General features: G+C 28.4%; 2 protein-coding genes across 2 annotated transcripts in view; one reads left to right on the top strand and one right to left on the bottom strand.

Moving 5' to 3' along the window:
* The first annotated feature begins 299 nt into the window (after window positions 1-299).
* On the top strand, window positions 300-1,516 carry LOC141300288 (protein-L-isoaspartate O-methyltransferase domain-containing protein 1-like). The gene has a single exon (XM_073830607.1). It carries the CDS (start codon window positions 300-302, stop codon window positions 693-695), a length of 396 nt encoding a protein of 131 aa, XP_073686708.1. The 3' UTR covers window positions 696-1,516.
* A 4,811-nt stretch (window positions 1,517-6,327) lies between these two features.
* Window positions 6,328-25,839, bottom strand: part of LOC141300493 (gamma-1-syntrophin-like) — a 53,326-nt gene continuing 33,814 nt past the window's right edge. Inside the window, exons 13-18 of the mRNA XM_073830782.1 lie at window positions 25,493-25,609; window positions 20,938-21,009; window positions 18,425-18,577; window positions 15,439-15,531; window positions 12,287-12,397; window positions 6,328-10,692 (exon numbers count right to left, since the gene is read on the bottom strand). Of these exons, the coding sequence (XP_073686883.1) occupies window positions 10,510-10,692; window positions 12,287-12,397; window positions 15,439-15,531; window positions 18,425-18,577; window positions 20,938-21,009; window positions 25,493-25,609 (729 nt within the window). The 3' untranslated portion in view covers window positions 6,328-10,509. The remainder of the gene's footprint in view (window positions 10,693-12,286; window positions 12,398-15,438; window positions 15,532-18,424; window positions 18,578-20,937; window positions 21,010-25,492; window positions 25,610-25,839) is intronic.

Here is a 25,839-nt window from a genome sequence, read left to right as displayed (position 1 = left end):
TATACAGATATTTTTCAAATCATTTTGCCCGATAGCCGATATTTATTTATTTTTGTTTTTAAACAAAACCAAGTCTCTCCGGTGCAAAAATGTATTAAAAAAAAAAAAAAAACAACAAGTTTGATTTAATTTAGAGCAAAAATGCATTTGTTAGAACTACTATGCTGATATCTGATATACCGATATTTTTCAAATAATTTTGGCCGATAGCCGATATAAATTTCCTTTTGTTTTTAAACAAAACCAAGTCTCTCCTGTGCAGAAATTATAAGTTGTGAACCCTTTCGTTAACTAGCATTATGGTGTGTGTCTATTTATCAGCGCCACTGTCCGTGAGGAGTCTACAGGACCTGTCACGCATCTACATTCGTCGGACCCTCCGCAACCTGACCAATGAGGAGCACCCGGCTCGCAACAACACTCAGCGGTCGTCCCAAAAGCGCAAACGCAGACGATGCCGCCGTCGCCGCCGCATCAACACCTACGTGTTTGTGGGCAACCAGCTGATTCCTCAACCCATGGACAGCGAAGAGGATGAATGCATCGAGGAGGAGAGCAAAGAGGACGAGCAGGAGAAAGACATTGAGCCCGTCAAGCCCGAGGAGCCACGGGTCAACCACCTGAGAGACAAAATCCTCAGTCTGCCGCTGCCCGAGTCGCTCAAGGCCTACCTGCTGTACTACCGCGAGAAATAACACGTGCACATCCCGTAAAAGCATTAATCAATGCTGGTGGTGGTGGTTTTCTTCTCAGACTACTTCTGACCCTCAATTTCATAGTTTTTTTGGATAATGTAGCATAATTTAAAAGATTTAAACAGGGTTGCGCTGCGTTCGCGAGAGACTCTGGATTTGATTGTGCTTGCTGTGTTTGTTCATAATATTGTAATATTCACATTTCGAATGTGATTTTTCACTTCGGAGGACCTTGGGGGTTTAAAACGCTTCCTTGTTTGTATTGAGATGTGGTGGAAGCTCTTTTTCACAGGCTTGTATTGTAAGACCAGCTGTTTGATGAAACCAGTAATGAACGTTTTCTTTCTTTCTTTCTTTCTTTTTTAATAATTGTAGGGAGAACGAAATGCTCGGGATTGATTTTTGCCTTCTCTGATTGATTCTTCGCTGTTTATGATGCTAATGCTTTCGATATATATCTCTTTGGACTGTTTTAGTGAAGTTCATCTAGAGATGTTTTTTTGCATTTCTGTTTTTTTCTAGTCACATTTGTAAGTGCTGATGTTGAGCCGTCACTTGATAGATGATGTAATTTGTTTTTTGGTTGTTCCTTTCGTCTTCGAGTCGACCTGAAGACCTAACGCTCCACTTTTTCTGCTTGTGATCATAAAATGTAAGAGACGTCACTGTTTGTGTCGGTTTGTAATCGGTGGTTTCTCACTGTCGTAACAACTTGTTTGCAATATATTGTCAGCATAAGAAGTCTGTGGCTTAATTTCAGTTCTTCAGTCGATTGTAGAGGATTTTGTTACTCTGAAATGGAATATAATAGAATAACAGTTGTCGTGTTTGTCACATTTTCCTAAAAAATACACAGAGACAGATTAAGATTGAGAAAAAGACTTGAAGTATGTTCACACAGCCCTCAGAAAATCTGAAAAATCTTATCATTTTGAATTTTAAATTTGAAGAATTATCTTTTTTAATTCTTCCGAATCATAAAAATTGCATTTTGTTGTTATAGTACTGCCTTGATGAAGCTATGTGGCACAACATATCTGACCCTGGACCACAAAACCAGTCATAAGTAGTTTTTTGAAATTTATACATCTAAAACCTGAATAAATAAGCCGAGATACAAAGATTTAAAAATCTGGAATCTAAAAAAAAAAAAATCTAAATATTATTGTCCAAATGAAGTTCTTAGCAATGCATATGACTACTCAAAAATTAAATCTTGATATATTTGCGGTAGGAAATTTACTAAATATCTTCATGGAACATGATCTTTACTTAATATCCTAATGATTTTTGGCCTAAAAGAAAAATAGATGGTTTTTCAAAAGACTGGTTTTGTGGTCCAGGGTCACGTGTAGTACTAAATAATAACTGACTTTATGTACATAATTCTGTTGAAAGGTTCTTAATATTTTGTGGTGCAACTATTACTGTTTTTAGTCTTTGGTGATGGTTGTGCATTGCTGATTTGTTCCACAAAAGTCCTCCAGATTCATTTGAGTTCTTCCTTGTATAGGATAGGATGTTGAGATCCAATTTATCACTCAGGGACTGATAAAACAATCATGAAAGCCTGAAAACAGTCATTGATGCATTAGGAAACCACAGGATATTTTGTATAATTAAAATGGCTTTGTGTTCTGAAATATATGTACATACCTGTTGTGCAGCTTTTTCAGAGCAGTGCTATATATATATATATATATATATATATATATATATATATATATATATATTAATCTGAATACTATTTTAATTTACATTTAATTTTTTATTTATTTAGTTTAATTATTTTTTATTTTACGTTATTTAAAAAAAAATGTTTAATTCTTTTTCTTTTTTTTAATATATATATATATTATATTTTACTTTATTTTAAATTTTATTTAAACTTATACATTTTATTTTATAATTTTTTACCTTATTTTATTTTTATTTTATTTTTTATTACCTTTATTTTTTTTATTTCTAAAATATAGAAGCCCATTTCCACCACTGAATAAAAAATAAAAAAGGTAATTGAGACTTTTTCTCACAATTCTGACTTTTTTTTTCTCAGACTTGTGAGATATAAACGCACAATTGCAAGTTATAAAGTCAGAATTGCGGGATATAAACTCCCAATTCTGACTTTTTTTCTCGCAATTGCGAATTACAAAGTCCAGTTCTGAGGAGAAATGTTCACAGAATTGTTTATATCTCACTGTTCTGACTTTATAACACAACTGCGACTTTATTTCTTAGAAGTGTGAGTATATTAAATATTATTTAAAAAAAAGTCAGAATGGTGAGAAGTTGCAATGTTTTTTTTTTTTCTTCTTTTTTTTTTCAGTACGGAAACCGGCTTCCATACTAAAATGACTCCATGAAATCTATTTTAATAAATTAGGGTTGGACACATTCATTTTAAAAAGCCTTTGTTATGCTACAGCTATAATCCACAATTTGCAAAAAAAAAAAAATGCTAAAAAAAGATAGGGTTTTTTTTTTCTAAAAGAGGAAGACTAAATTTACATGTGCTAAAATGAATTTGATTACAGTAGGACATGGACTGAAAGCCACAAAAAATGTGATTTTATAGCTACTTTAAGCACCTTAAGTCATTGCCTAAATCCTCTAGTATTTATAAAATAATGGTGAGAGGAAACTATAATGTAAAATTAAAAACCAAAATGATTTCTCATATTTGGCCTTACAGGTTAAGGTACAGTATCTCTAATAGATCTACACCAGCACAGTCTACAAACAATATTTTCATCTTTTTTGAACAGTATTGCACCAGCTTTGACTTATAAATGACTTAAAACTCATAAAAGAGAAAAGTTCATGTGTTTTGATGTTGAGACAGCAGGATGACACATCTAAGTCTAATATTTTATTAAACAAGAACTTTAATAGGTTAGATTTCCCTCCTGTAAAATAATATCATTTATGACTATTTTCAGTCAAAGTGTTTGAAATATTGAGAGAAGATACTACAGCACATCCAGATTCTTCATGAGAGCATCATGTAGTACATTTTTTTTATTATTGTTTTTCATATTGCTTATTGACTGTTTCTCAAGGTAAGAGCAGCCTGTCCGTCGAGTTTGTGATAGTCAGAAAGTTTCAAGAGATCTGATTCCACAGCATGATTTCCTACAGATGCTTCCTGTCTTTTAAGTGTATCACTGACTGTAATTTGATGCTTTGTTTCTCAACCATCTTTTCATTAAATATATTTATAGCCAACGTCTGGTTGGTGGTGTTGTCAAATGAGTTTCAGTGCCACAAAAACGTAAAAATGTGTGTGTATATATATATATACACACACACATACACACACACAAACATTTATATACACGCATATATATATAATGTGTGTAAATATATGTTTGTGTTTATATTTATACATATGTGTGTATGTTTGTTTGATTTTTTTATAAAAAAAAATTATTTTATAATTTTTTTCCTTTTTTTATCATTTTAATTTTAATTTTACTATATTTGTATTTTATAATTTTTTACTTTTATTTTAATTTTTATTTAAACTTATTTTATTCTATAATTTTTAACTTTATTTTTATTTTATTTTTCATTTTAATTTAATTTTTTTATTAATTTTTTTAAACTTTATTTTTATTTCTAAAATATAGAAGCCTGTTTCCGTCACTGAATAAAAAATAAAAAAGGTAATTGCGACTTTTTATATCTCACAATTCTGACTTTTTTTTCTCACAATTTTGAGTTTGTATCTCTCAATTCTGACTTTTTTTTTCTCGCAATTGTGAGATATAAACAATTGCGTGTTACAAAGTCCAGTTCTGAGGGGAAAAAAGAGACTATGTTCACAGAATTGTGCATATCTCAAAATTCTGACTTTATAATTCGCAATTGTGACTTTATTTCTCAGAAGTGCAGGTTTATATCTCACAACTCAGAGAAATAAATAAAAATTACCTCTTTTTTTATGTATTATTTTTTTATTTAGTGGCAGAAATGGGCTTCCAAAACTAAAATGACTCCATGAGATGTGTTTTAATAAATTAGGGTTGGAAACATTTATTTTAAAAAGCCTTTGTTATGCCACATAAACCACAATTTGCAAAGAAATTTAAAAAAAATAAGCTAATGATAATAATAATAATACGTTTTTTTTCTAAAAGAGGAAGACTCTAAATTTACATGTGCTAAAATGAATTTGATCTTTTTTTTCGAAGTACGGTATCACACAGACATGGACTAAAAGCCACAAAAATCGCCCCTTTTAGGCTCAGGGCTTAATTAAAATGTACTATTTTATGCAAGTTGCTTTTTCTATTGCACAATAGTGTAATGGGTGTAGAAAGTGTGCATTAAACATCAGTCAAATGCATTAGCTTTAAAAATGAGAAACAATATCACCACGCATGTCATCTCGGACAACAATAAAAACTCTCAGGTCACATTATAAAATCTTTATTAACTATACATCCTTATTAAAACAAACCATAATTTGCTAAAAATAAAAGTGCTTTTCAGCCTCTGCTTTTCCACTTCCGTCTTTATCCAAATATATCCCAGCCTGGGGTAAATCACAAATCTCTCTTTTTGCATAGACTAAACGCTCAACATTGGGGTTATGACAGAAAAATAAGACTGATTTAATGGCGCAAAAGTGCTTCTCAATAAAACCACATTTATTCTTCCATCCGTAGGGTCTTAACTTTGGGGTGGCAGCATGGTGGGCAATAAATGGTTAATATTTTGGAGAATATTACAAAATAAGGAAAAAAAAAAAAAACTTTAAAGTTGAATCAAGGTGGTGGTTAAGGGAGCTAATGTATTTTTTAGTACAATGAGGCATGAGGAAATGTCTTAAGTTGAATAGCTGAATTTCAAGCTTTGGCCATAATGTAGATAACAGATATTATTTCTACATGTCAGTTCATGACACTAGCATGCGTTAAATGACAGCATCATAACAGCAGCCTTAAATATGTACAGTTTGGAGAAATTTTAAAGTCAACATGAAACCATTTACACTGCCGCTCAAAAGTTGAGAGTCAGTAAGATTTTTAAAGACGTTTCTTATGCTCAACAAAGCTGCATTTTTAAAATCAAAAATACATAATAAACTGTAATATTGTGAAATATTATTTCAATTTAAAATAGTAAACCAGTCTTAAGTCGCTGGGGTATATTTGTAGCAATAGCCAAAAATACATTATATAGGTCAAAATTATTGATTTTTCTTTTATGTCAAAAATCATTAGGAAATTAAGTAAAGATCATGTTACATTAAGAATTTTTGTCAAATTCCTACTCTAAACCTATCAAAATGTAATTTTAGATTAGTAATATGCAATGTTAAGAACTTAATTTGGACAACTTTAAAGGTGATTTTCTCAGTATTTTGATTTTTTTGCACCCTCAGATTCCAGATTTTCAAATAGACGTATCTCGGCCAAATATTGTCTTATCCTAACAAACTATGCATCAATAGAAAGCTTATTTATTGAGCTTTCATATGATGTATATATCTCAGTTTTGTAAAATTTAACCTTATGACTGGTTTTGTGGTCCAGGGTCACATATATATATATACCTTATATATAAGGTATATATATATATATATATATAATAATATATAAGGTATATATAAGGTGTGTATATATATATATATATATATATATTAGTGGTGGGCATAGATTAATTTTTTTAATCTAGATTAATCTAGATTAAATCTTGAAATTAATCTAGATTAATCTAGATTAAAATGGCTAATTTGAATTCTTCTGAAGGCATTCAGAATATGTGTGCTACCCAAATAATGACTAAAAGTAAGTCTTTGAGAACGGGTTTCTCAAGCCAGGTGGCGCATTAGACCAGGCGCTCATCTCCTGTTTCCAAAATGCATTACAAACTGCTTGACAATTGCATTTACAACACAATTAACTATACAAACTTGTGTAACCAAGTACTTCTGCGCAAAAGGCTGTACGACGTGCGCGTTCCAGTAAAATATACAGGCGCGCGGGTATGGATAGCCTATCTGCGTGCATCTTCCAATAAACTGCGTTGCTTTTAGAAGCGTCAATTCAGTTGTTGCATATAGTTTAATGTCTTTATTTCGGGATTATCAAAGTAAATTATAACTCAAACTTGAGATTTTACTGGGGCACAGCAGATTTTCACTGGGGCACGTGCCCCAGTAAAAAGGGTCTAGCAACGCACGCACCTGCCCTGAAGCGGCTTCATAACTGCATCCATGTCTGCGCGTCTCATTTGATGTGGTAATTTCACAGAAGTTGAAGATCCGTTCTCGCCCCCTACATTGCAATTCAACTAGATATACGTCATCCGCGCTAAACTATCAAGGTGAAGGTCATCACAGCTTACGTAGTTTAGACCCAGCTCCCAACCCAACTTTGAGAATAGATTAACGGCGATATTTTTTTTATCGCGCGATATGAGTCTCACGTTAACGCAGCACGTTAACGCCGATAACGGCCCACCACTAAAATATATATATATATATAAGCACAGCAGTTACCTAAAAAATGGTCTAAACTACCTGATGATCTGAACTACACTGCAGTTCAAAGGTTTAGGATGAGTAAGATTTTCAATGTTTTTACATCTCTTAGGCTCATCAAGGCTACATTTATTTGGTCAAAAAGGCAGAAAAAAACTGCAATATTGTGAAATATTATTACGATTTAAACTATTAGTTTTTCTATTTAAATATATATAATATATATTCTATTCCTGTGATACAAAGCTAGATTTTCAGCATCATTACATTAGTCTTTAGTGTCACATGATCCTTCAGAAATCATTCTAATATACTGATTTATCATTATTATCTATATTTGCTGCTTAATATTTTTTTGGAAACTGTGACTGATTCTTTTATAAATAAAACGTTAAAAAGAACAGCATTTATTCAATTATTAATTATTATTATTACTTTTATCAATTTAACAAATCCTTAGTTAATGAAAGTATTAATTTCTTTCAAAAAAAGAAAGAAAGATACACTGCTCTTTTTACTTTTTATTCATCAAAGAATCCTTTAAAATGTATCAAAGATTGCAAAAAATATTACTTTATTAAGCAGCAGAACTGTTTTCAACATTGATAATAAATCAATTTCTGAAGGATCATTTGACACTCAAGACTGGAGTAATGATGCTGAAAATTCAGTTTTGATCACAGGAATAAATTACATTTTAATGTATATAAAAAAATTGGAGCAATTTAAAAAAAAAATCTGTATTTTTGATGATATAACAAATGGGAAACTTATTCAAAAAACACTTATGAACTGCAGTGTAATAGCCCACATACTCTTTATAAATATAGGTAATTTTTTTTTTCTTTGCAATAATGTTCGTTGATGGATAATGCAAAAGAAAATTAATTTGAATGATAACATTTTACAATAAGGTTCCATTAGTTCAGAAGTAATACAAATTTAATACGCTTACTAAATGTTAATTTCAACATTATATATATATATATATATATGTATGTATAAATTGCTTATTGTAATTAATTTTAGGTAATGCATTACTAAAGTTAACTAATAGGACCTTGTTGTAAAGTAAATAGGGTCTGTTTTTATTTCATGTTGACTTTATCAGGTTAACACGATGACATATTTTGACTTTGCAAAATGACCAATGTTTATGCACTAATATATGTATCTAAGATATTTGCGAGACAATGAAAATAAAAAAATAAAGTCAATCACTTCATTATTACCAAATACGTCGTTCCCTTGAGAAATTTCAAATGTGCATCATACAGTCACTTCATACAATTCCAGTTCATCTTACATGATTCAACCTTTACTAAAGTATCAAAATAGGAATATGAAAATAACACCCACATTCTCCAGTGTTTCTCTAGGCAGTCAGACGGGGCGCCATTTTACAGCACTGAGCTTTTTTTTTTTTTTTACAGATTTAAAAACTGATGTTCAATTAATGCGAATTAAAAACATTCTGGACCACATTGCCAATATTGGATCTCTAACAGACATTCAAAAGATTTGTTTTTGTGTAAATATATATTTAAGATGGCTGGTTTGATTCTGGTTAACTATTTGCGACCCTGGACCACAAAACCAGCCTTAAGTCAAAATGATAAATTTTTCTTTTATGCCAAAAATCATTAGGATGTGAAGGGGAGACACTTTCATGCACCTATCAAGTTTGAGATTTTGGGCTTTTTGGTTTTTCATAAAGTGCTTTTTCAGACTAGTGGAAAGAAAACATCCAAAAACACTGTTAAGTGTTTCTTTTATAGCACTTTATCTATTTGTGTCAATAGATTTCAATTACAATACATATTTTTAAAGGCCGTTTTCTCAAAATGAGTTTTTTCTTCTACACTGAGCCATAAATCTCCACTTCAGTAGCACTTACACACACCAAACTTGACATTTTTATTCCTGTTTATATCCTGAAGGTTTTACAGAGAGATTTGTTCATATATAATTTGCTTAATTTTATACATTTTATTCCCCAAGAAATGGTAAAAAAAAATAGTCTTTCCTGTCTGTTCTTTCCGTTTTTTCTATATTATGTCGTGACGAAATGACACCTAATATGTCAAAAAAATTAAACAATTTTGAAACTGACTTCATCCAGTGTTTCGATTTTTGTACTAGAAATGTATGCATATTAGGGCATATTTAATTAAATAATGCATATTAGAGTCAAATGTTTTTACAGAAGGAATTTTGGGTATCTCATTTTGTCACTCCATAATTTAGAAAATACTTAGGACAGGCAGAAAACGATAGATTTTTAAAATTTTGGGGAATAAAATGTATCAAATCAAGCAAATTATATATGAACAAATCCCTCTGTAAAAACCTTCAGGACATAGACCGGAATTAAAATGTAAAGTTTGGTGTGTGTGAGTGCTACTGAAGTGGAGATTAATGGCTCAGTGTAGAAGAAAAATCTCATTTAGACAAAACGGCCTTTAAAAATATGGACTGTAATTGAAATCTATTGACACAAATAGATAAAGTGCTACAAAAGAAACACTTAACAGTGTCTTTTGGATGTTTTCTTTCCACTAGTCTGAAAAAAAAAAACACTATGAAACACCAAAAAGCCCAAAATCTCAAACTTGACAGGTGCATGAAAAAACTTTTTTTTTTTTTGCCTGCAGTGTCTCCCCTTAAGATCATATTTCATAAAGATATTTTATAAATTTCCTACCATAAATATATCAAAACTTAATTTCAGATTAGTAATGTGCATTGCTAAGAACTTTAAAGGTGATTTTCTCAATATTTGGATTTTTTGCACACCTCCAGATATATTCCAGATTTTCCAAATATTGTCCTATCCTAACAAACCATACATCAATGGAAAGCTTATTCATTCAGCTTTTTCAAAACCCTTATGACTGGTTTTGTGGTTCAGGGTCACATTTGAGAAAACGCATCAACAGAGGCTTAAGAACATGGTGCACTTCATGGCAATTTCACAACAGGTCCATTCCGATCAATAACCAGATTAAATAATATCCTAAAAGTATACACAAAGAAATGTTAATATCAGTTGAATGCAAACAGATATATCGTAATATCAAAGGGAAGAAGTCCATCTTTCTAATGACCTGCTGAAACATTTTCAGCTGGAAACGTAATGCTAAAATGTTCGAAATTCATCCGCTCGCATAATGGCTTGCGTTTGAGTCTGTTTCCCCTCTGGAGGATATAGCGAGGTTTTTAATGTTACATACTTGAATTGAAGTGGACGTCCACTCGTCAAAGTTCCTCTCATCCTACGTTTTCAAAGTCTGGAAGGAGAAGATAGGTCAGTGGAGTCTGTCAGCTCGCGTATTTGAGTTTGGATATCTGTGACGGGGCGGTTAAGGTGGAAGTGGCCGACACCACGGGGGCCATGGCGGCGTTTCGGCTGCTCACGAACATGGGATCTAAACAAGCCACTTTGGCGGCGAAGAAGGCGTGGATGCAGTGGAGAACCGCGAAGAGGTTGGAGAACTCCAGCTCCTGGAGAAAAAATAAGAGGAAGCCTCAAGCAGAAATCAAATCAAACTTGGCGCATGAAAGTGCTTACACTTACAGCCTACGGGGGGGAATATAATCAAATAGGAAATTCATATAAACATGCTTTATTTTTATCTCTTTCCTTTAGCTATTTCTTTTTGCGCTGGTGAGATTATGATGTTTTTTGAAAAGTTTTGAGGTTGCCATGAAGTGTATGATGTGCTGATGATCCATAGAGGAGTTATACTTTTTCATAGTATTAAAATGCTAAAGAGTGAGAAAAAAGAATTTAAAAAAAGTTACATTAAATTCTTAAGTTAAATTGAATTAAAAACTTGGTAATTGATGAAATAGTCTTACCAAAACAAAAGTGTCAGATGCCCCCACCCAAAAAAAGGTTAAAATTAATGTCTAATGTTTAATTAATTAAGATTATTAATGCATATTAATGCAGTAAAAAAAAAAATCACCTAAAAAACATGGTAGCTGTTAAATTAGTTTTAGCAAAACAAAGGTGTCAAATGTTTGTTTTAAATAAAAAAAAATAATAATAAAGTTAAATGAAATTATTAAATGAAATGAACTGAAATGAAAAACTTGGTAGTTGTTAAATTAGTCTTAGCAAAACAAAAGTGTCAAAATTTTCCAGCAGAAACAAACAAAAAAAGGGGAAAAAAGTTACATTAATTTCTTAAATTAAATTAAATAAAAATGTGGTAGTTGATACATTAGTTTTACCAAAACAAAGGTGTCAGATGTTTTTTTTTTTTTTTTTTTTTTAGAAAAAAAAACAATAAAAAAAGGTTATAATAAATGTTTAATGTTTAATTAATTAAGATTATTAATGTATTAAATTGTTCAGGTAAATCATTAAATTAAAACTTGGTAGTTGTTAAATTCAGATGTTCAGAAGTTAAATGTTTGTTTTTTTTTAAGTAAAAAAAAAAATGTTACATTAAGTTAAATTAAAAACTTGGTAGTTTTTAAATTAGTCTTAGAAAAACAAAGGTGTCAGATTTAAAAAAAAAAATAAAAAAAATAAATAAAATAAAAAAAAAAATATATATATATATATATATATAAATAAAAATTAAATGTTAAATGAAATTATTAAATTAAATTAATAATTAAATTAAATTAAATTAAATTAAATTAAATTAAATTAAATTAAATTAAATTAAATTAAATTAAATTAAATTAAAAACTTGGTAGTTGTTAAATTAGTCTTAGCAAACCAAGTGTCAATTTTTTCCAGAAAAACATTTTAAAAAATTAAAAAAAAAAATTAAAAAAATTTGGTAGTTGATACATTAGTTTTACCAAAACAAAGGTGTCAGATTTTTAAAAAATGTTAAATTAAATTAAATTCAAATTCAAATTAAATTGAATTAAAAACTTTGTAGTTGTTGAATTAGTCTTAGCAAAACAAAATTGTCAAATGCCCCCACCCAAAAAAATGTTCATGTTTATTGTTTAATTAATTAAGATTATTAACGTATTAAATTGTTCATGTAAATCATTCAATTAAATTAAAATTAAAAATTCTAAACTTGGTAGTTGTTACACACAACAGATAACACAAACAGAGTAAACTTACCTTTGCTTCAATAAGTTTTGTGTCTTGATTCTGGAACAGGAACTTGATTTTGCTCTTGCCGTCATCTGATGATCCTTTCAGCTGAGAGAATTTATATCGCCACAGCACTGCCTATAATAAAGGGTTAAATTATGCATATTATTAACTCTATAAACATGAAAAAGTATCTAAATTTAACCATAGAATTTTGGAAAATTACTTTTAAAATTTCAACAATATTTGCATTGATATTTCATGCCCATCAAGCGGTCGTTTACTACATTTTTCACTCCTTTGACAATGGAATTTCTTATAATTATTTTGCATATTTCAGACAAATAGTACAAGCACATCACACACAAAACAATCAAGGCTTTTCATATTTGTGATTTATTTTCTCATATCTTATCTGACTGGTTTAATAGTATAAAATACCAAATATAAAATATCATATTACTAGATAACATATATAAACATCTGATACTGAATTTTTCATTGGACTAAAGGTTGATAAGAGATTTTATGCTCACCAATACTGTATTTATTCAATACAAAATACAGTAAAAACAGTTACATTGTGAAATATTATTACAATTGAAAATAAGTGTTTTTAAAATGTAATTTATTTCTGTGATCTAAAGCTGAGTTTTCAGCATCATTACTCCAGTCTTAAGTGTCACATGATCCTTTAGAAATCATTCCAATATGCTGATTTGCTGTTCAAAAATGTCTAAATTTGCGCTTTATATTTTTGTGAAAAACGTGACATTTTTCAGAATTTTTGGAAGAATAGAAATCGGAATCTGAATATCTTGAAATTTTTATTTACTCCTGTAATATTAAAGCATCATTACTCCAGTTACATGATCCTTCAGAAATCATCCTAATATTCAGATTTGCTGCACAAAAAACATCTAATATTATTATTATGTTGAAAACAGCTGAGTAGAACATTATTGCAACATTATAAATGTCTTTATCTTCACTTTTGATGAATTTAAAGCATCCTTGCTAAACAAAAGTATTAATTTTTAGAATTTCTTTTTAGAATTAAAATTATTCAGATTAATGCTGATCTTTGGATCTTTTGGATTCATCAAAGAATCCTGAAAAAAAATGTTACTCAACTGTTTTAAATATTGATAATAATAATGATAAAAAATGTTTCTTGAACAGCAAATCAGCATATTAGAATGATTTCTATAGGATCATGTGTCACTAAAGACTGGAGTAATTATGCTGAAACTTCAGCTTCGAAATCACTGGAATAAATTACATTTTAAAATATATTAAAACAGAAAGCAATTTTAAATAGTATTTTATATATTTTAAATAGTGCAAATATTTCAGAATTGTACTGTTTTTGCTGTACTTTGGATCAGATAAATGCAGGCTTGGTGAGCAGAAGAGACTTCTTTAAAAAACGTTACAAATCTTACTGTTCAAATACTTTTGACTGGTAGTGTAAGGCATTTTTTGTTTGAATATTGTAATAAAATGGACAGAATTTGAAATCTGAGACACTGTTTCATATCAAAAGTAACAAAGCACAAAGCTTTTTGAGGTTTACTTGATCTGACACAGGCTTCCATTCCCTTATTCATTAACTGAAAACAGGCTAGACTAATCGACCCTTGGGATTTAAGAATCAATATAAATTTGTAATCGTGTGTATATTATTAAAAAAAAAAAAAACATACAAATACAGCCAGTATAGAGGTACAGCTAATATAGAGGGTTTGCACTTATGTCACGATTTGGTCAGTTACCTGGATGCATGGCCATATTGGCGATACTCAGATGTAAACAACAGCATGGATTGCATGGTTAATGTACTACTGAATAGTTGTTCTGCTAATTCATGCTGTCTAAACCACAAAAAAAAAAAAAAACACGTGGAAGCTGCTAAATCATATAGAGAAGGACTAAGTAAGCAGAAAAGGACGTAATATTTTGACAAACTAAAGTTAAAAGGTGGTAAAGATACGTATGAGCCAGTGTTGTTTTCGTCAACGATGACGATGACGAAATCATTTCGTTGACGCCACTTTTTTTCATGACGATAACGAGACGATGACGAGATAAAAATGGCTCGTTGATGACTAAAACATGACGAGACGTGTGTGAGTTTTCGTTGACGAGACGAGAATAGACGATAATGTTAGTGGGTGGTCCGTCAGACGTTTAAAATGCATAACATTTCTGCTTATTGTGCATGCCAATTAAAACCGGAAAATATCTGCCGCTATGGCAAGCCGTTTTAGCATTAAATACTCTTTGCTATACTAGTATGGCAAGCCGTTTTAGCATTCCATCCTTGTTTGTCTTTTATGTTTTAAAACATTCCTTCATTATTGTAATTATTGGTGAAAATAGTCGATCCGGAAGCTCACATTGTGTTGAACTATAGATCTGCTATTTTCAGAACTTACAAGTGACACTACCCAACAGCAAAATACTTACTGACCTACATTAATTTGTAAAAAGACTACTTTTTCCCCTTTTTTGACTAAAACTAGACTAAAACCTTTTTGACTTTTCGTCGACTAAAACTAGACTAAAACCTTTTTGACTTTTCGTCGACTAAAACTAGACTAAAACCTTTTTGACTTTTCGTCGACTAAAATTGGACTAAAACTATCACATATAGAAGTGACTAAAATTTGACTAAAACTAATAAGCATTTTAGTCCAAAAGACTAAGACTATGACTAAATCTAAGATGGTTGTCAAAAACAACACTGGTATGAGCAGTATTAATTAAGATATTAGCCTAATATTTCACATACTTGAATGGAAATGATAAGCACAAACACGATTGTTGTCAGGATTCTTGCCCTTAAAATCCTGGTTCAGTTTGGCCAACCACAAACGCCGTTTTTTTGCACTCTTCTCCTTGATTTGTCATAACTTTTGACAGTCTATAGTACCCCAAATGTTTTTCCTGCTCTGACCGATTAGTAAAGTCCAAAACGTGACAGTAATTGACCATTTTCAGCAGCAATAATCAGCTAAATATGCAAGTTTAGTTCAGTTCAGTGGCATTGTTTACATTCAATGCCACCAAACAGACAACTATTGCTATATGTTTACCTAACATTCAGTTGATAGATGAGGAGTGTCAATAATAAAGAAGAGAGGTTTCTATAAATGTTTGAAGGTTGCACGTCTTACTTTTGTGGCGGCGTCGAAGCAGACGAAGCCCATGCTGAAATCGATGGTGAGTCCCATGAGATGACTGTCCACAATGCAAGCGTATGTTTTACACTGAAACGGGAGACACTTGGCACTGTTAATCAGACAAACTGGCAGACTCAAACATCTCCTCCATCTCTTAAATGTTTAATTAGGATGATAAGTGTCGTACATAATTATTTTGGGAGAAAAATAAACAGAAGCGATTTTTTGGCACGATGCGTGGTCAGGGTTTTGCCGCATTAGTTTGGTTTAGCGGGACAAATTGGCAGCGATTTTATTCGTGCCACCCTTGTTTTCCATCAATGTGAAACAGTTGCGAGAAATTGTCCTGCTTTTGTCTTGCTAGAATGTGGAAGACAGATTTGCTGTAGTGTGAGTACTTGCTTATTGCTTAATGTACTTCAAATATACATACAGTACAGACCAAATGAATGAGAAGGTGTGTCCAAATGTTTGGTTTGTACTGTAGATATGAATTCAACTGGTAAAAGTTATTTTTTTTTTTAACTTTTAAAACTGGATTTTCCAAAAGATGGGCAAAAATCTTACACTAAACCATGTGAAATTATCCATGTTATCCCCATGAATTAAAGTTAGAAATGTGGGTCTTTTATAAAGTGAATTTTACATAAAAAAAGCAGTTTTTGTATAAAACCCCATTTAAAAAATATTTATTTATTATTTTATATATATTTAAAAAATATCACTAACCCACTGAAAACTGCACAAATGTAGAGTAAAAACTTTAATAAACAGAAAAATATACAGTACTGTACTGTACATCTATGGTTGTTTCTTCAACTACTGCCAATTTTGATCCAGCGAGAACAAAATCTCTATTGAACGACAGTTTTTACACTAATAATGTTCAATTTGCCTACTAATAAAGTAATAATAAAGTTTCATTTGTCTACTAATAATGTCTAATAATGTATATAGCAGTAATAATTTTGTTTCACTGATATACTATTATAGTTTTTGTTAAAACATTTAATTAGACTTTCTGTTTTCACTTTAATCTTAGTTCAAGTTTAAGTAATTTTGTCTTTATAAAAGTCTTTATAGTTTTTATTAATTTGTATTGATTATTTTTGTGCATGAATAAGAATAATATTTAATTAATTCAATAATATGATAAAATTATTCTTATTAAATAATAAGTTTTTGTTACACTTTATAATAAGGTTGCATTTGTTAATATTAGTTAACATGAACTAACAATGAAAAATAATTCTAAAACATTTATTAATCTTAGTTAATGTTTGTTTCGTTTAACATTATTTAATGGACCTGAGCTTACATCAACTAATGATGAACAGTTATATTTTTTATTAACTGTTAACTACTCATTATTAGTTCATTTTAGTTGATGTATTAAGTAACATTAACTAATAGGAACTTAATGTAAAATGCTACTAATTTTTAAATTAAATAAAATAAAATAAAGTTTAACTTTTTTTGGAGAAAAACATCTGCCACTTTTGTTTTGCTAAGACTATTTTTTTGTCTGTTTAAAAAAAATAATCTGACACCTTTGTTTTGCTAAATTTAATTTAACAACTACCAAGTTTTTAATTTAATTTAATAATTTAATTTAACTTTTTGTTTTCTACTTTTTTTGGGGGAAAAAAAATTGACACCTGCGTTTTAGTAAAACTAATGTAACAACTACTAAGTTTTAATTTAATTTAATTAAATTTTTTTACTATTTTTGTTTGTTTTTCTGGAAGAAAAACATCTGACACTTTTGTTTTGCTAAGCTTAATTTAACAACTACCAAGTTTTTAATCTAATGATTTAATTGAACATTTATTTTACCTTTTTTTTTTTTTTGCTAAAACAAAATTTAATTCAATACATTAATAATTTAATTTAATTTAGCTTAATTTTTTTGAGAAAAAACAAACAAAAAACATCTGACACCTTTGTTTTGCCAAAAATAATTTAACAACTACCAACTTTTACATTTAATTTAATAATTTAATTTAATATATGAACAACTGAATTTAATTTAACTTTTTTTTTTACTTTATTTATTTTTTTTTTTTTTTAAATCATCTGACACCTTTGTTTTGCTAAGACTAATTTAACAACTACCAAGCTTTTAATTTAAAGATTTAATTGAACAATTTAATAGATTTCTAATCTAATTTAATTAAATTCTTTAATTTAATTTAATTTTACTTAAAAAAAAAACATCTGACACCTTTGTTTTGCTAAGACTAATTTAACAGCTTGCATTAATGTATCCTAAAATGCATTATTTTCACACACTAAAAAAAAAAAAAATGTCAGATGTTTTTTTTGACAATCTGAAAATGATCATTTTAGCTTCATTTTAGCTTTCAACTTGTTAGTACTCATATTTCCATTATGGATTGTCATATTTTTGTTTGAAAGTTTGGGTCTGGGACAAGGATAAAACCATAAAACTTAAATCCATAAATACCATCTGACAAAAAATAGCTTAAATATGACCTTCATATAACAAAAAAAGTTGAAATCTGTTTTGATACAAAAACAACAGCTGGCACATAAAAGTGGCCGTCGCTGAAGAAACACTCAATCAGCAGGTCAAACCCAGAATTAGATTACATTAATGTCGCCAAACAAAATGTGTTTTCGTAGTGTGTTTGCGAACAATGTGTTTCCTTCAAGTAGTGAATAACAAATCACATTTAATCTGTTTTTGGCTCTGCCTCAATCGCTCAGAGTTTGTGTTGTTCAGATGGCAGCCAACATTGTCTGGCAGGTGCAGTTTTATTCGCCTCGATCTGATCTCAGCTCTGCTGGGTTTGTTTATCGTGCCAAGAAGACAGAAATCTGCAGGAGCGAGACGTAACAGCGCCGCTGATATTCCCTCATTTCATTTCGCTCACATTCAAAGTTTCATTTAGTCTGCCTAAGCAATTAAATTTGAGTTAGATTAGGCTATCTTTGCACACTCCGGCAGGTTCAGTACCTGTATTCGTTCCACTTCGAAGAAAGTCGCCATCTGAAAGGCTTTCTCCCACAGAAGCAGCTCACATTCCAGCTCCACGCTGAAGAAGATGTCCTCGCCTGAGTCCGTCTGAACGCTGAAGCAGTGCTTCCGCTTGTCCACCAGCTCGTTGTCCTAAAATAATTAATTTAAGTTAAGAAAAGTTAAAACTTAATCTTAAAAATGCGACAAATATGTCTTTAACTTCTTTAAACATGAAAAAGACTTCAAATAGACTATCTAACTATATAACCATTTATTAAAAAATATAATATACAAATATAAAATATAGTTTTTAAACTATTTAAATTGTGCCTGTAAAGTTAATGATTTTTGATTGGATTCATGTCAATTCTCATTTCGATTTCTGAAGGATCATGTGACACTGAAGACTGGAGTAATAAGGCTGGAAATTCATCTTTGCATCACAGAAATAAATTACATTTTAAAATATATTCAAATAGAAATTAGTAAAAAGGTAATAATATTTCGCAATATTTATTGTAACTTTTATAAAATAAATGCAACCTTGATGAGCATTAGAGACTTCATTAAAACCTTTTCCATCTGCCTTTATGGAAAAAATGAGCTGAACTAATATTCAAAACATACTTTGAGTCAGTCAAAAAAATATATTTTTTAATATATAACATAAAATGCACTAAAATGCATTTGTAAGTAAGAAAAAGGGAAGAATATTAAATATTTATTTTTCAATTTTCTTCAGTTTTGCAATTATAAATGGGTTTTAAATTAAATGTGGCTTCTTCTATATATATATATATATATAAACAACTTTTTAAAAAAAACAAAATCTAAAAATAATACTAATATTATAAATAAACAAATAATCTGAATACATTTTTTCATTAAAAAGGATTCAGATCCTTTTTAATGTATTAATATGTTTCTGGCCTTTTTACGTGTTACTCTAAAGAATTTAAAAAAATAATAATATAACAAAAAAAAATATTAATAAATATTTTTTTTAATTATAAAATAATTAAGACAAATACAAAAATAATATTAATGCTTTTAATACTAATTTGGATTTAAAGACATGAATAAAAATGTAATAAAACAATTATATTTAATAATAATATTATTATTATTATTAATCGAGCAGATCCTTTTTAATTTCTTAATATGTTTCTGGCCTTATTGCATGTTACTTCAAATATTTAAAAAAAATAATAATATTAAAAATATATATTAATAAATTATACAAAATAATTATAAAATAATTACAATACTTACAAAAATATTATTTATGATTTTAATTAATAATTTGAATAGTAATAATAGTAATAATTTGGATAGTAATAATTTGGATTAAAAATAAACATAAAAAATGTAATAAAACAATTTAATAATAATAATTTTTAATTTCTTAATATGTTTCTGGCCTTATTGCATGTTACTTCAAAAAAACGTTTTTGTAATAATATTACAAAAAATATATTAATAAATTATACAAAATAATTATAAAAATTACAAAAATAATATTAATAATTTTAGTGAATAATTTGGATAATAATAATAATTTGGATTTAAATAAATAATAAAAATGTAATAAAACAATTATATTTAATAATAATAATAATAATAATAAGACAGCAGATCCTTTTTAATTTCTTAATGTTTCTCGCCTTATTGCATGTTACTCCAAAGAAAAAAAAACTTTTTTAATTACACAAAAAAATATTAATAAATTATAAAATATATATAAAATAATTCTAACAATTACAAATAATATTAATATTTTAGTGAATAATTTGGATTTAAAGAAATAATAAAAATTGTAATAAAACAATTATATTTATTATTATTAATAATAATAATAATAATAAGAGAGCAGATCCTTTTTAATTTCTTAATATGTTTCTGCCGTTATTGCATGTTACTCCAATAAAAATATATTAATAAATTATAAAAAAAAAATTATAAAATAAAATAAATGATTAGTATAAATGATTTTTCATGAACAATTGTTTAGATTCAAAGAAATAGATAAAAATTTAATAAAATTATTATATTAAATAATAATAGTAATAAAGCAGATCCTTTTTACTTTCTTAATATGTTTCTGGCTTTATTGTATGTTACTCAAAAAACTGTTTTGGTAATAATATAAAAAATAAATATATATATTCATAAATTATTAAAAGAAAAATAAATAAATAGGAAAATAATTATAACAATTACCAAAAAATACATTTGAAAAAATGACATTAAAAGAATGTAATAAAACACTTATATGTATTATTATTATTATTATTATTAATGAATGGGTTTTAAATTAAATGTGGCTTCTTATTTATATAAACTAAACTAATTATTACTCAATAAAAAGCACAGAACAAGAACAAAAACCTGTAGGATGACACTGATTTATCCCAGACTAAATATTTTGATACCATCCCAGTATTTATTTGTAAGTCTTGACACAGGTGTCACATGTAATGTGTGAAATCCCAAAGCACTTGAGCTCTTACCTTCAGTATCTTGAACATGATCTCGTAGACAGTGAAGCTCTTCTCGGCTCTGGTCCAGTCCCAGGTGGTGACCTAGAGGAGTTTAGACGGCTGTCAGTCTGCTGAAGTCGTCACACAGACACACAGTGCATTATTGAGCTCAGTCAGTGAGCGCCAGATTAGCTCTGGGTCAGTCGCTCTCGCTGCGGCCCTCCAGGGATGATTCAAATGCTACATGAAGTAAACAACGTCCTGCTCGCTGATGAAAGAGGGGAAAAACCCCTGAGATCTGACTCACGGCGAGCAGCGGCAGTAACCGCTAATACCCAAAGGCCAGTGAAGATGGATCATGACGGAAGAGAGAACTCACGAGTGTTTTCTTCTGACTGAAGTGGCTCTGAGCAAAGTTTCCAAATGTCAGAATACCAGTCAAAAACTCACTGCTTGAGTAAACACACACACACACACACGCGCACACACACACACACACACACACACACACACACACATACACACACACACACACACACACACACACACACACACACACACACACACACACATACACACACTGACACAGACATTAGGTGATCATCTGAAGACCATCCTGATGTATGAAAAAAAGACATAATAAAGAGGTAATGAATATTATTATTAATAAGATAATAACAAAAACATTATAAAAAATAATATATTTTTATTAAACAATAAAACATTTGGATAAATTTAATGAATTTAATATATATAAATCCAATAATAATAAAAATAATAATAATAATATATAATAATAATAATAATAATAATAACAAAAAAATAAAATACATAATACACATTATAAAAATAATATAAATATTAAGAATAAACAAATAATTATTGCACATAATTATAAATGAACAAACAATTTGAATACATTCAATGAATTTAATAAATGAATGTAATAATAATTATTATTATTCTTTTTACTTTATGATCAGATTTTTGTGTATGATTCATCACAGCATGTTTAAAAAAAACGTTTTTCCAAGAAAAAATAAACATAACAAAAAAAAAATAAATATAAGAAATGTTAAAATAATAATAATAATAATAATAATAATGTACTTAATGTTACTTAATGTTTTCAATAATATTACATAATATATATTACATTATATATATAATTTGGATAGATATAAATAAATAAATAAATAAATAATAAATAAAACTATTATATTTATCAATAATAATAATAATATTTCATGTTTCTCCAAAGAAAAAAATGTTTTTTAATAATATTGCAAAAAATGTATATTCATACATTTTAGAAAATAATTATAATAATTACAAAAATAATATTTATATTTATTATATATATTTTTTAAATAAATAATAATTTTGATGGACTTAATAATTGATAAATAAATAGATATAATAAAACTATTAAATTTAATAATAATAATAATAATAATAATAATAACAACAACAATCCTTTTTACTTTCTTAATATGTTTCTGACCTTATTTCATGTTACTCCAAAGAAAAAAGTTTTTATGATATATTATATATAGATTTATGATAAAATAATAATAATTTACCATTTTACTTTAAAACAATTATATTTATTATTAATAATAATAACAACAACAACAACAACAACAACAACAACAACAACGATAATAATAAAACAATCCTTTTTACTTTCTTAATATGTTTCTGACCTTTTTTTTATACCAAAAAGTTTTTAACAGTATTACAAAAATATTAATTAATATTAATTATAAAAAACAATTATACTAATTACAAAAATAATATGTTTTTTTAAATTAATAATAATGTGATGAAAATGAAATAAAATGATGGTCTCCATAATTGTTCATCAAAATGAAATCTGAAATGACTTTCTTTTTTGGAAAGGCCTCTTATTTTTCAACCTAGTGTTAAATAGAGACACGTTTCATAATCAACTCAACTCCCGTTTACAAAAATCAAGTCATCCTACATTTTGTCTACTTGAGTGTCCTTTGTTACTCAGAAATGTGTCTGATTATGAAAGTAATAGGTTCTGAACACCAACAAATACACAAAACATATCTTTTCAGCAGGACCATATCAGCCACAACTTGGCTTTGCGCACCTGAACTGTTCTCATGTCCAAAAGCGCTTTGAAATCCAAGTTTCTACTCAGTCCTTCCTGGAAGGCATCATGTCAAGTGTTTATTGCAAGCTGAAATAACCTGAGAGAGCCTTTGGACAAACTGCTGAGTGTTGTGAGTTCTCTCCAAAGTAATTTTGCATCTGCGTATCCCATAATAGGTTTTCACGTCCAAACTTTTGATCTTCCTCCCACTCCGCCGTCAAATTACGATTAATGGCAGATTGGATGAAGCTCTTTGATGTCTCCATCTCTTCAGGATAAATTAATTAAGTGGCGACATCTACAAGCACCAACTACAGCAATTTCATCAGGACCATACCATCTGATGTGAAACATGGGGGGAGACCGAGAGTTAAAAAAAAACACTATTATCAATGCTATCAATCTGCATATTAGGAGAGGTTTGGCTTTAATGAGACACTTTCCAGATTATCATTCATGGTCCATTCTAAATCATTTCTTAGAATTATGATAAAGGTGTTTAAATTAATTGCTGATTGTGTACGGAGATTAGGTTTTATTAAATGGAGGTGTTAGAGCATCAGGTTAGATGATTTAGCCTGCGGATGGCTGAACGGATTAATGGATTTCATAAAGTCGATGACAACTGGAGCAAATAATGTGGACGCCAACAGCTTGGGGGTGAAAATGGGCAGTTCTTTAATGAAATAATTCACTAAAAAAAATTATATTTACTCATTGTCATTCCAAACTCTGTATGCGCTGCAGCGTTATTTTAGTATTATTTACATTGTAATTTTTTATATGTGTTTATAACTGCTTTTGGTGTTTTTCATAGTTATGTTTATATTTAATGTAAGTTTATTTCAGTTAACAAAATTATTTTTAATAGTTTTAGCACATTAAATATTTTTATCTAATTGAGTTGCCATGTCAGTATTTCTAGTTTTCATTTAATTTTTTTAAGTTATTTTTTTTAAAGTTCAAATAAAAAAAATATTTTTTAAAAGTTTACATTTTTACAAGTAAATTTTTTAAAGTTTTTTTAAATTTATATTTTTTATTTGTTTCTTTAATTCAACTTTTTTAATTAACTAAAAGTTAAAATTTCACCTAATATTTATATTTTATTAATTTTAGCTTTATTTCTGTTAACAAAATTATTTTTAATTGTTTTTTAAAAGTAAAAAAAATGTTTTAAGTTCAATTTTTTAAAAGTTAAAAAAAATATTTTTTACAAATTAAGATGTTTAAGTTCAAAACTATGTTTAAGTTCAAAACTAAGTTTTTTTTTATTTATTACGTTTTATTCATTTAAGCTTTATTTCTTTTTTAAGTTAAAAGTAAAAAGAAATTCTTTAAAAGTTCTAATTCTAATCTAATATTTATATTTTATTTATTATTTATATTTATGCATAGCTGCCATGTCAGCATTTCAAATTTTCATTTTCATTTTTTAAAAGCAAATTTTTTTAAACTTCAAAATAAATAAATAAATAAATAAATAAATTTTAAAATAATTTTACAGTATGTTTTTTTTTTGTTCAATGTATTTTTTAAAAGTTAATTTTTTTAAAGTTTAAAACTATTTTTATTCATTTCTTAATAAAAATGTTAAAATTTGAATTTATTAAAATTTCATCTAATATTTACATTTTATTATTTAACTATTTCTGTTAACAAAATGTTTTTTTATTGTTTTTAAATGTTCAAAAAATAATTTAAACAATTTTTAAAAAGTTTTTAAAAAGTTTAAATGTTTAAATTTAAAACTATTTTTGATTCATTTTTTAAAAGTTACTATTTTAAATGTATTAAAAGTTAAAATGTCATCTAATATTTATATTGTATTAATTTATACTTTATTTCAGTTAAAAGATAAAAGCAAAAAAAACAACAACATTTTCTTATTAATTTGTTAAAAGTTCAAATTTCATCTAAGTATATATTTTTCATTTTAGCTTTATTTCAGTTCGCAAAATGATTTTTAATAGTTTTAGTTTACAATAATAGCACTGATATGCTGTTATATTTTCAAACAAGAATTTTTATTTAAACTTCTTTTATTTTATATTTTTATTTTATAAACAATTTTAAGTTAACAATGCTCACATTTGCTGCAAACAGGACAAAAAGCCCCATATAAGTAATCCACATTATTTCTGTGCTACATTATTGCTATGACTAAGTCATGCAATCGTTTTGTGTAAGCGTTTAAGTGTTTTACACTAAAAACAGCTTTTAAATGAGTGAGGAAATATGCATTTTTGGGTCAGGTATTCCTTTAAAAATTTTCAGTGCAATGAACTGCACTCAAGAAAAGTTTCAACAGGAGTTTGATGTGCTTTCATAATTGTTACTGCCAAAAGTTGCCCCAAGTAGAATAAATATTGCGTGTGTATACTAAATATAAAATCATATGAAAGTCAGCGACTGAAACAGAAAGACTCTTTATGCAGTAAATGATGCAGAAGAACTCACTGGAGGTGCGGAGAATTTGAAGAGAGATGAACCCCGCAAGGCAAGAAACTTTGGTGTGTACATTCGATCCTGAACAGAATCTTGTTCCTTCTCATCCACCCAGCCCATGTATATAATCTAAACCACAGAAAAGCACAAAAAGAGTGTCAAACAGGTTATAGAAGACGTTCCAAGTAATTAGTCGGCACAGAATTTCCAGGAAGAAACCCATTTCTCTATTCACCAATAATTAAATATAATTTAAAGCTTGATCATTTCAAATGTCAACTCTGCGAGGTCATAGACTAAAACCGGACACTGTGACCAAGTTTCTGTCAGTCTGTATGTGTCAAATCGTTTTGAGGAGC

This window comes from Garra rufa, chromosome 24 (assembly GCF_049309525.1).
Source record: "Garra rufa chromosome 24, GarRuf1.0, whole genome shotgun sequence".
Taxonomy (NCBI): Eukaryota; Metazoa; Chordata; class Actinopteri; order Cypriniformes; family Cyprinidae; genus Garra; species Garra rufa.
The sequence above is the reverse complement of the archived record's forward strand: the minus strand, read 5'-3'. Positions and strand labels throughout refer to the sequence as shown.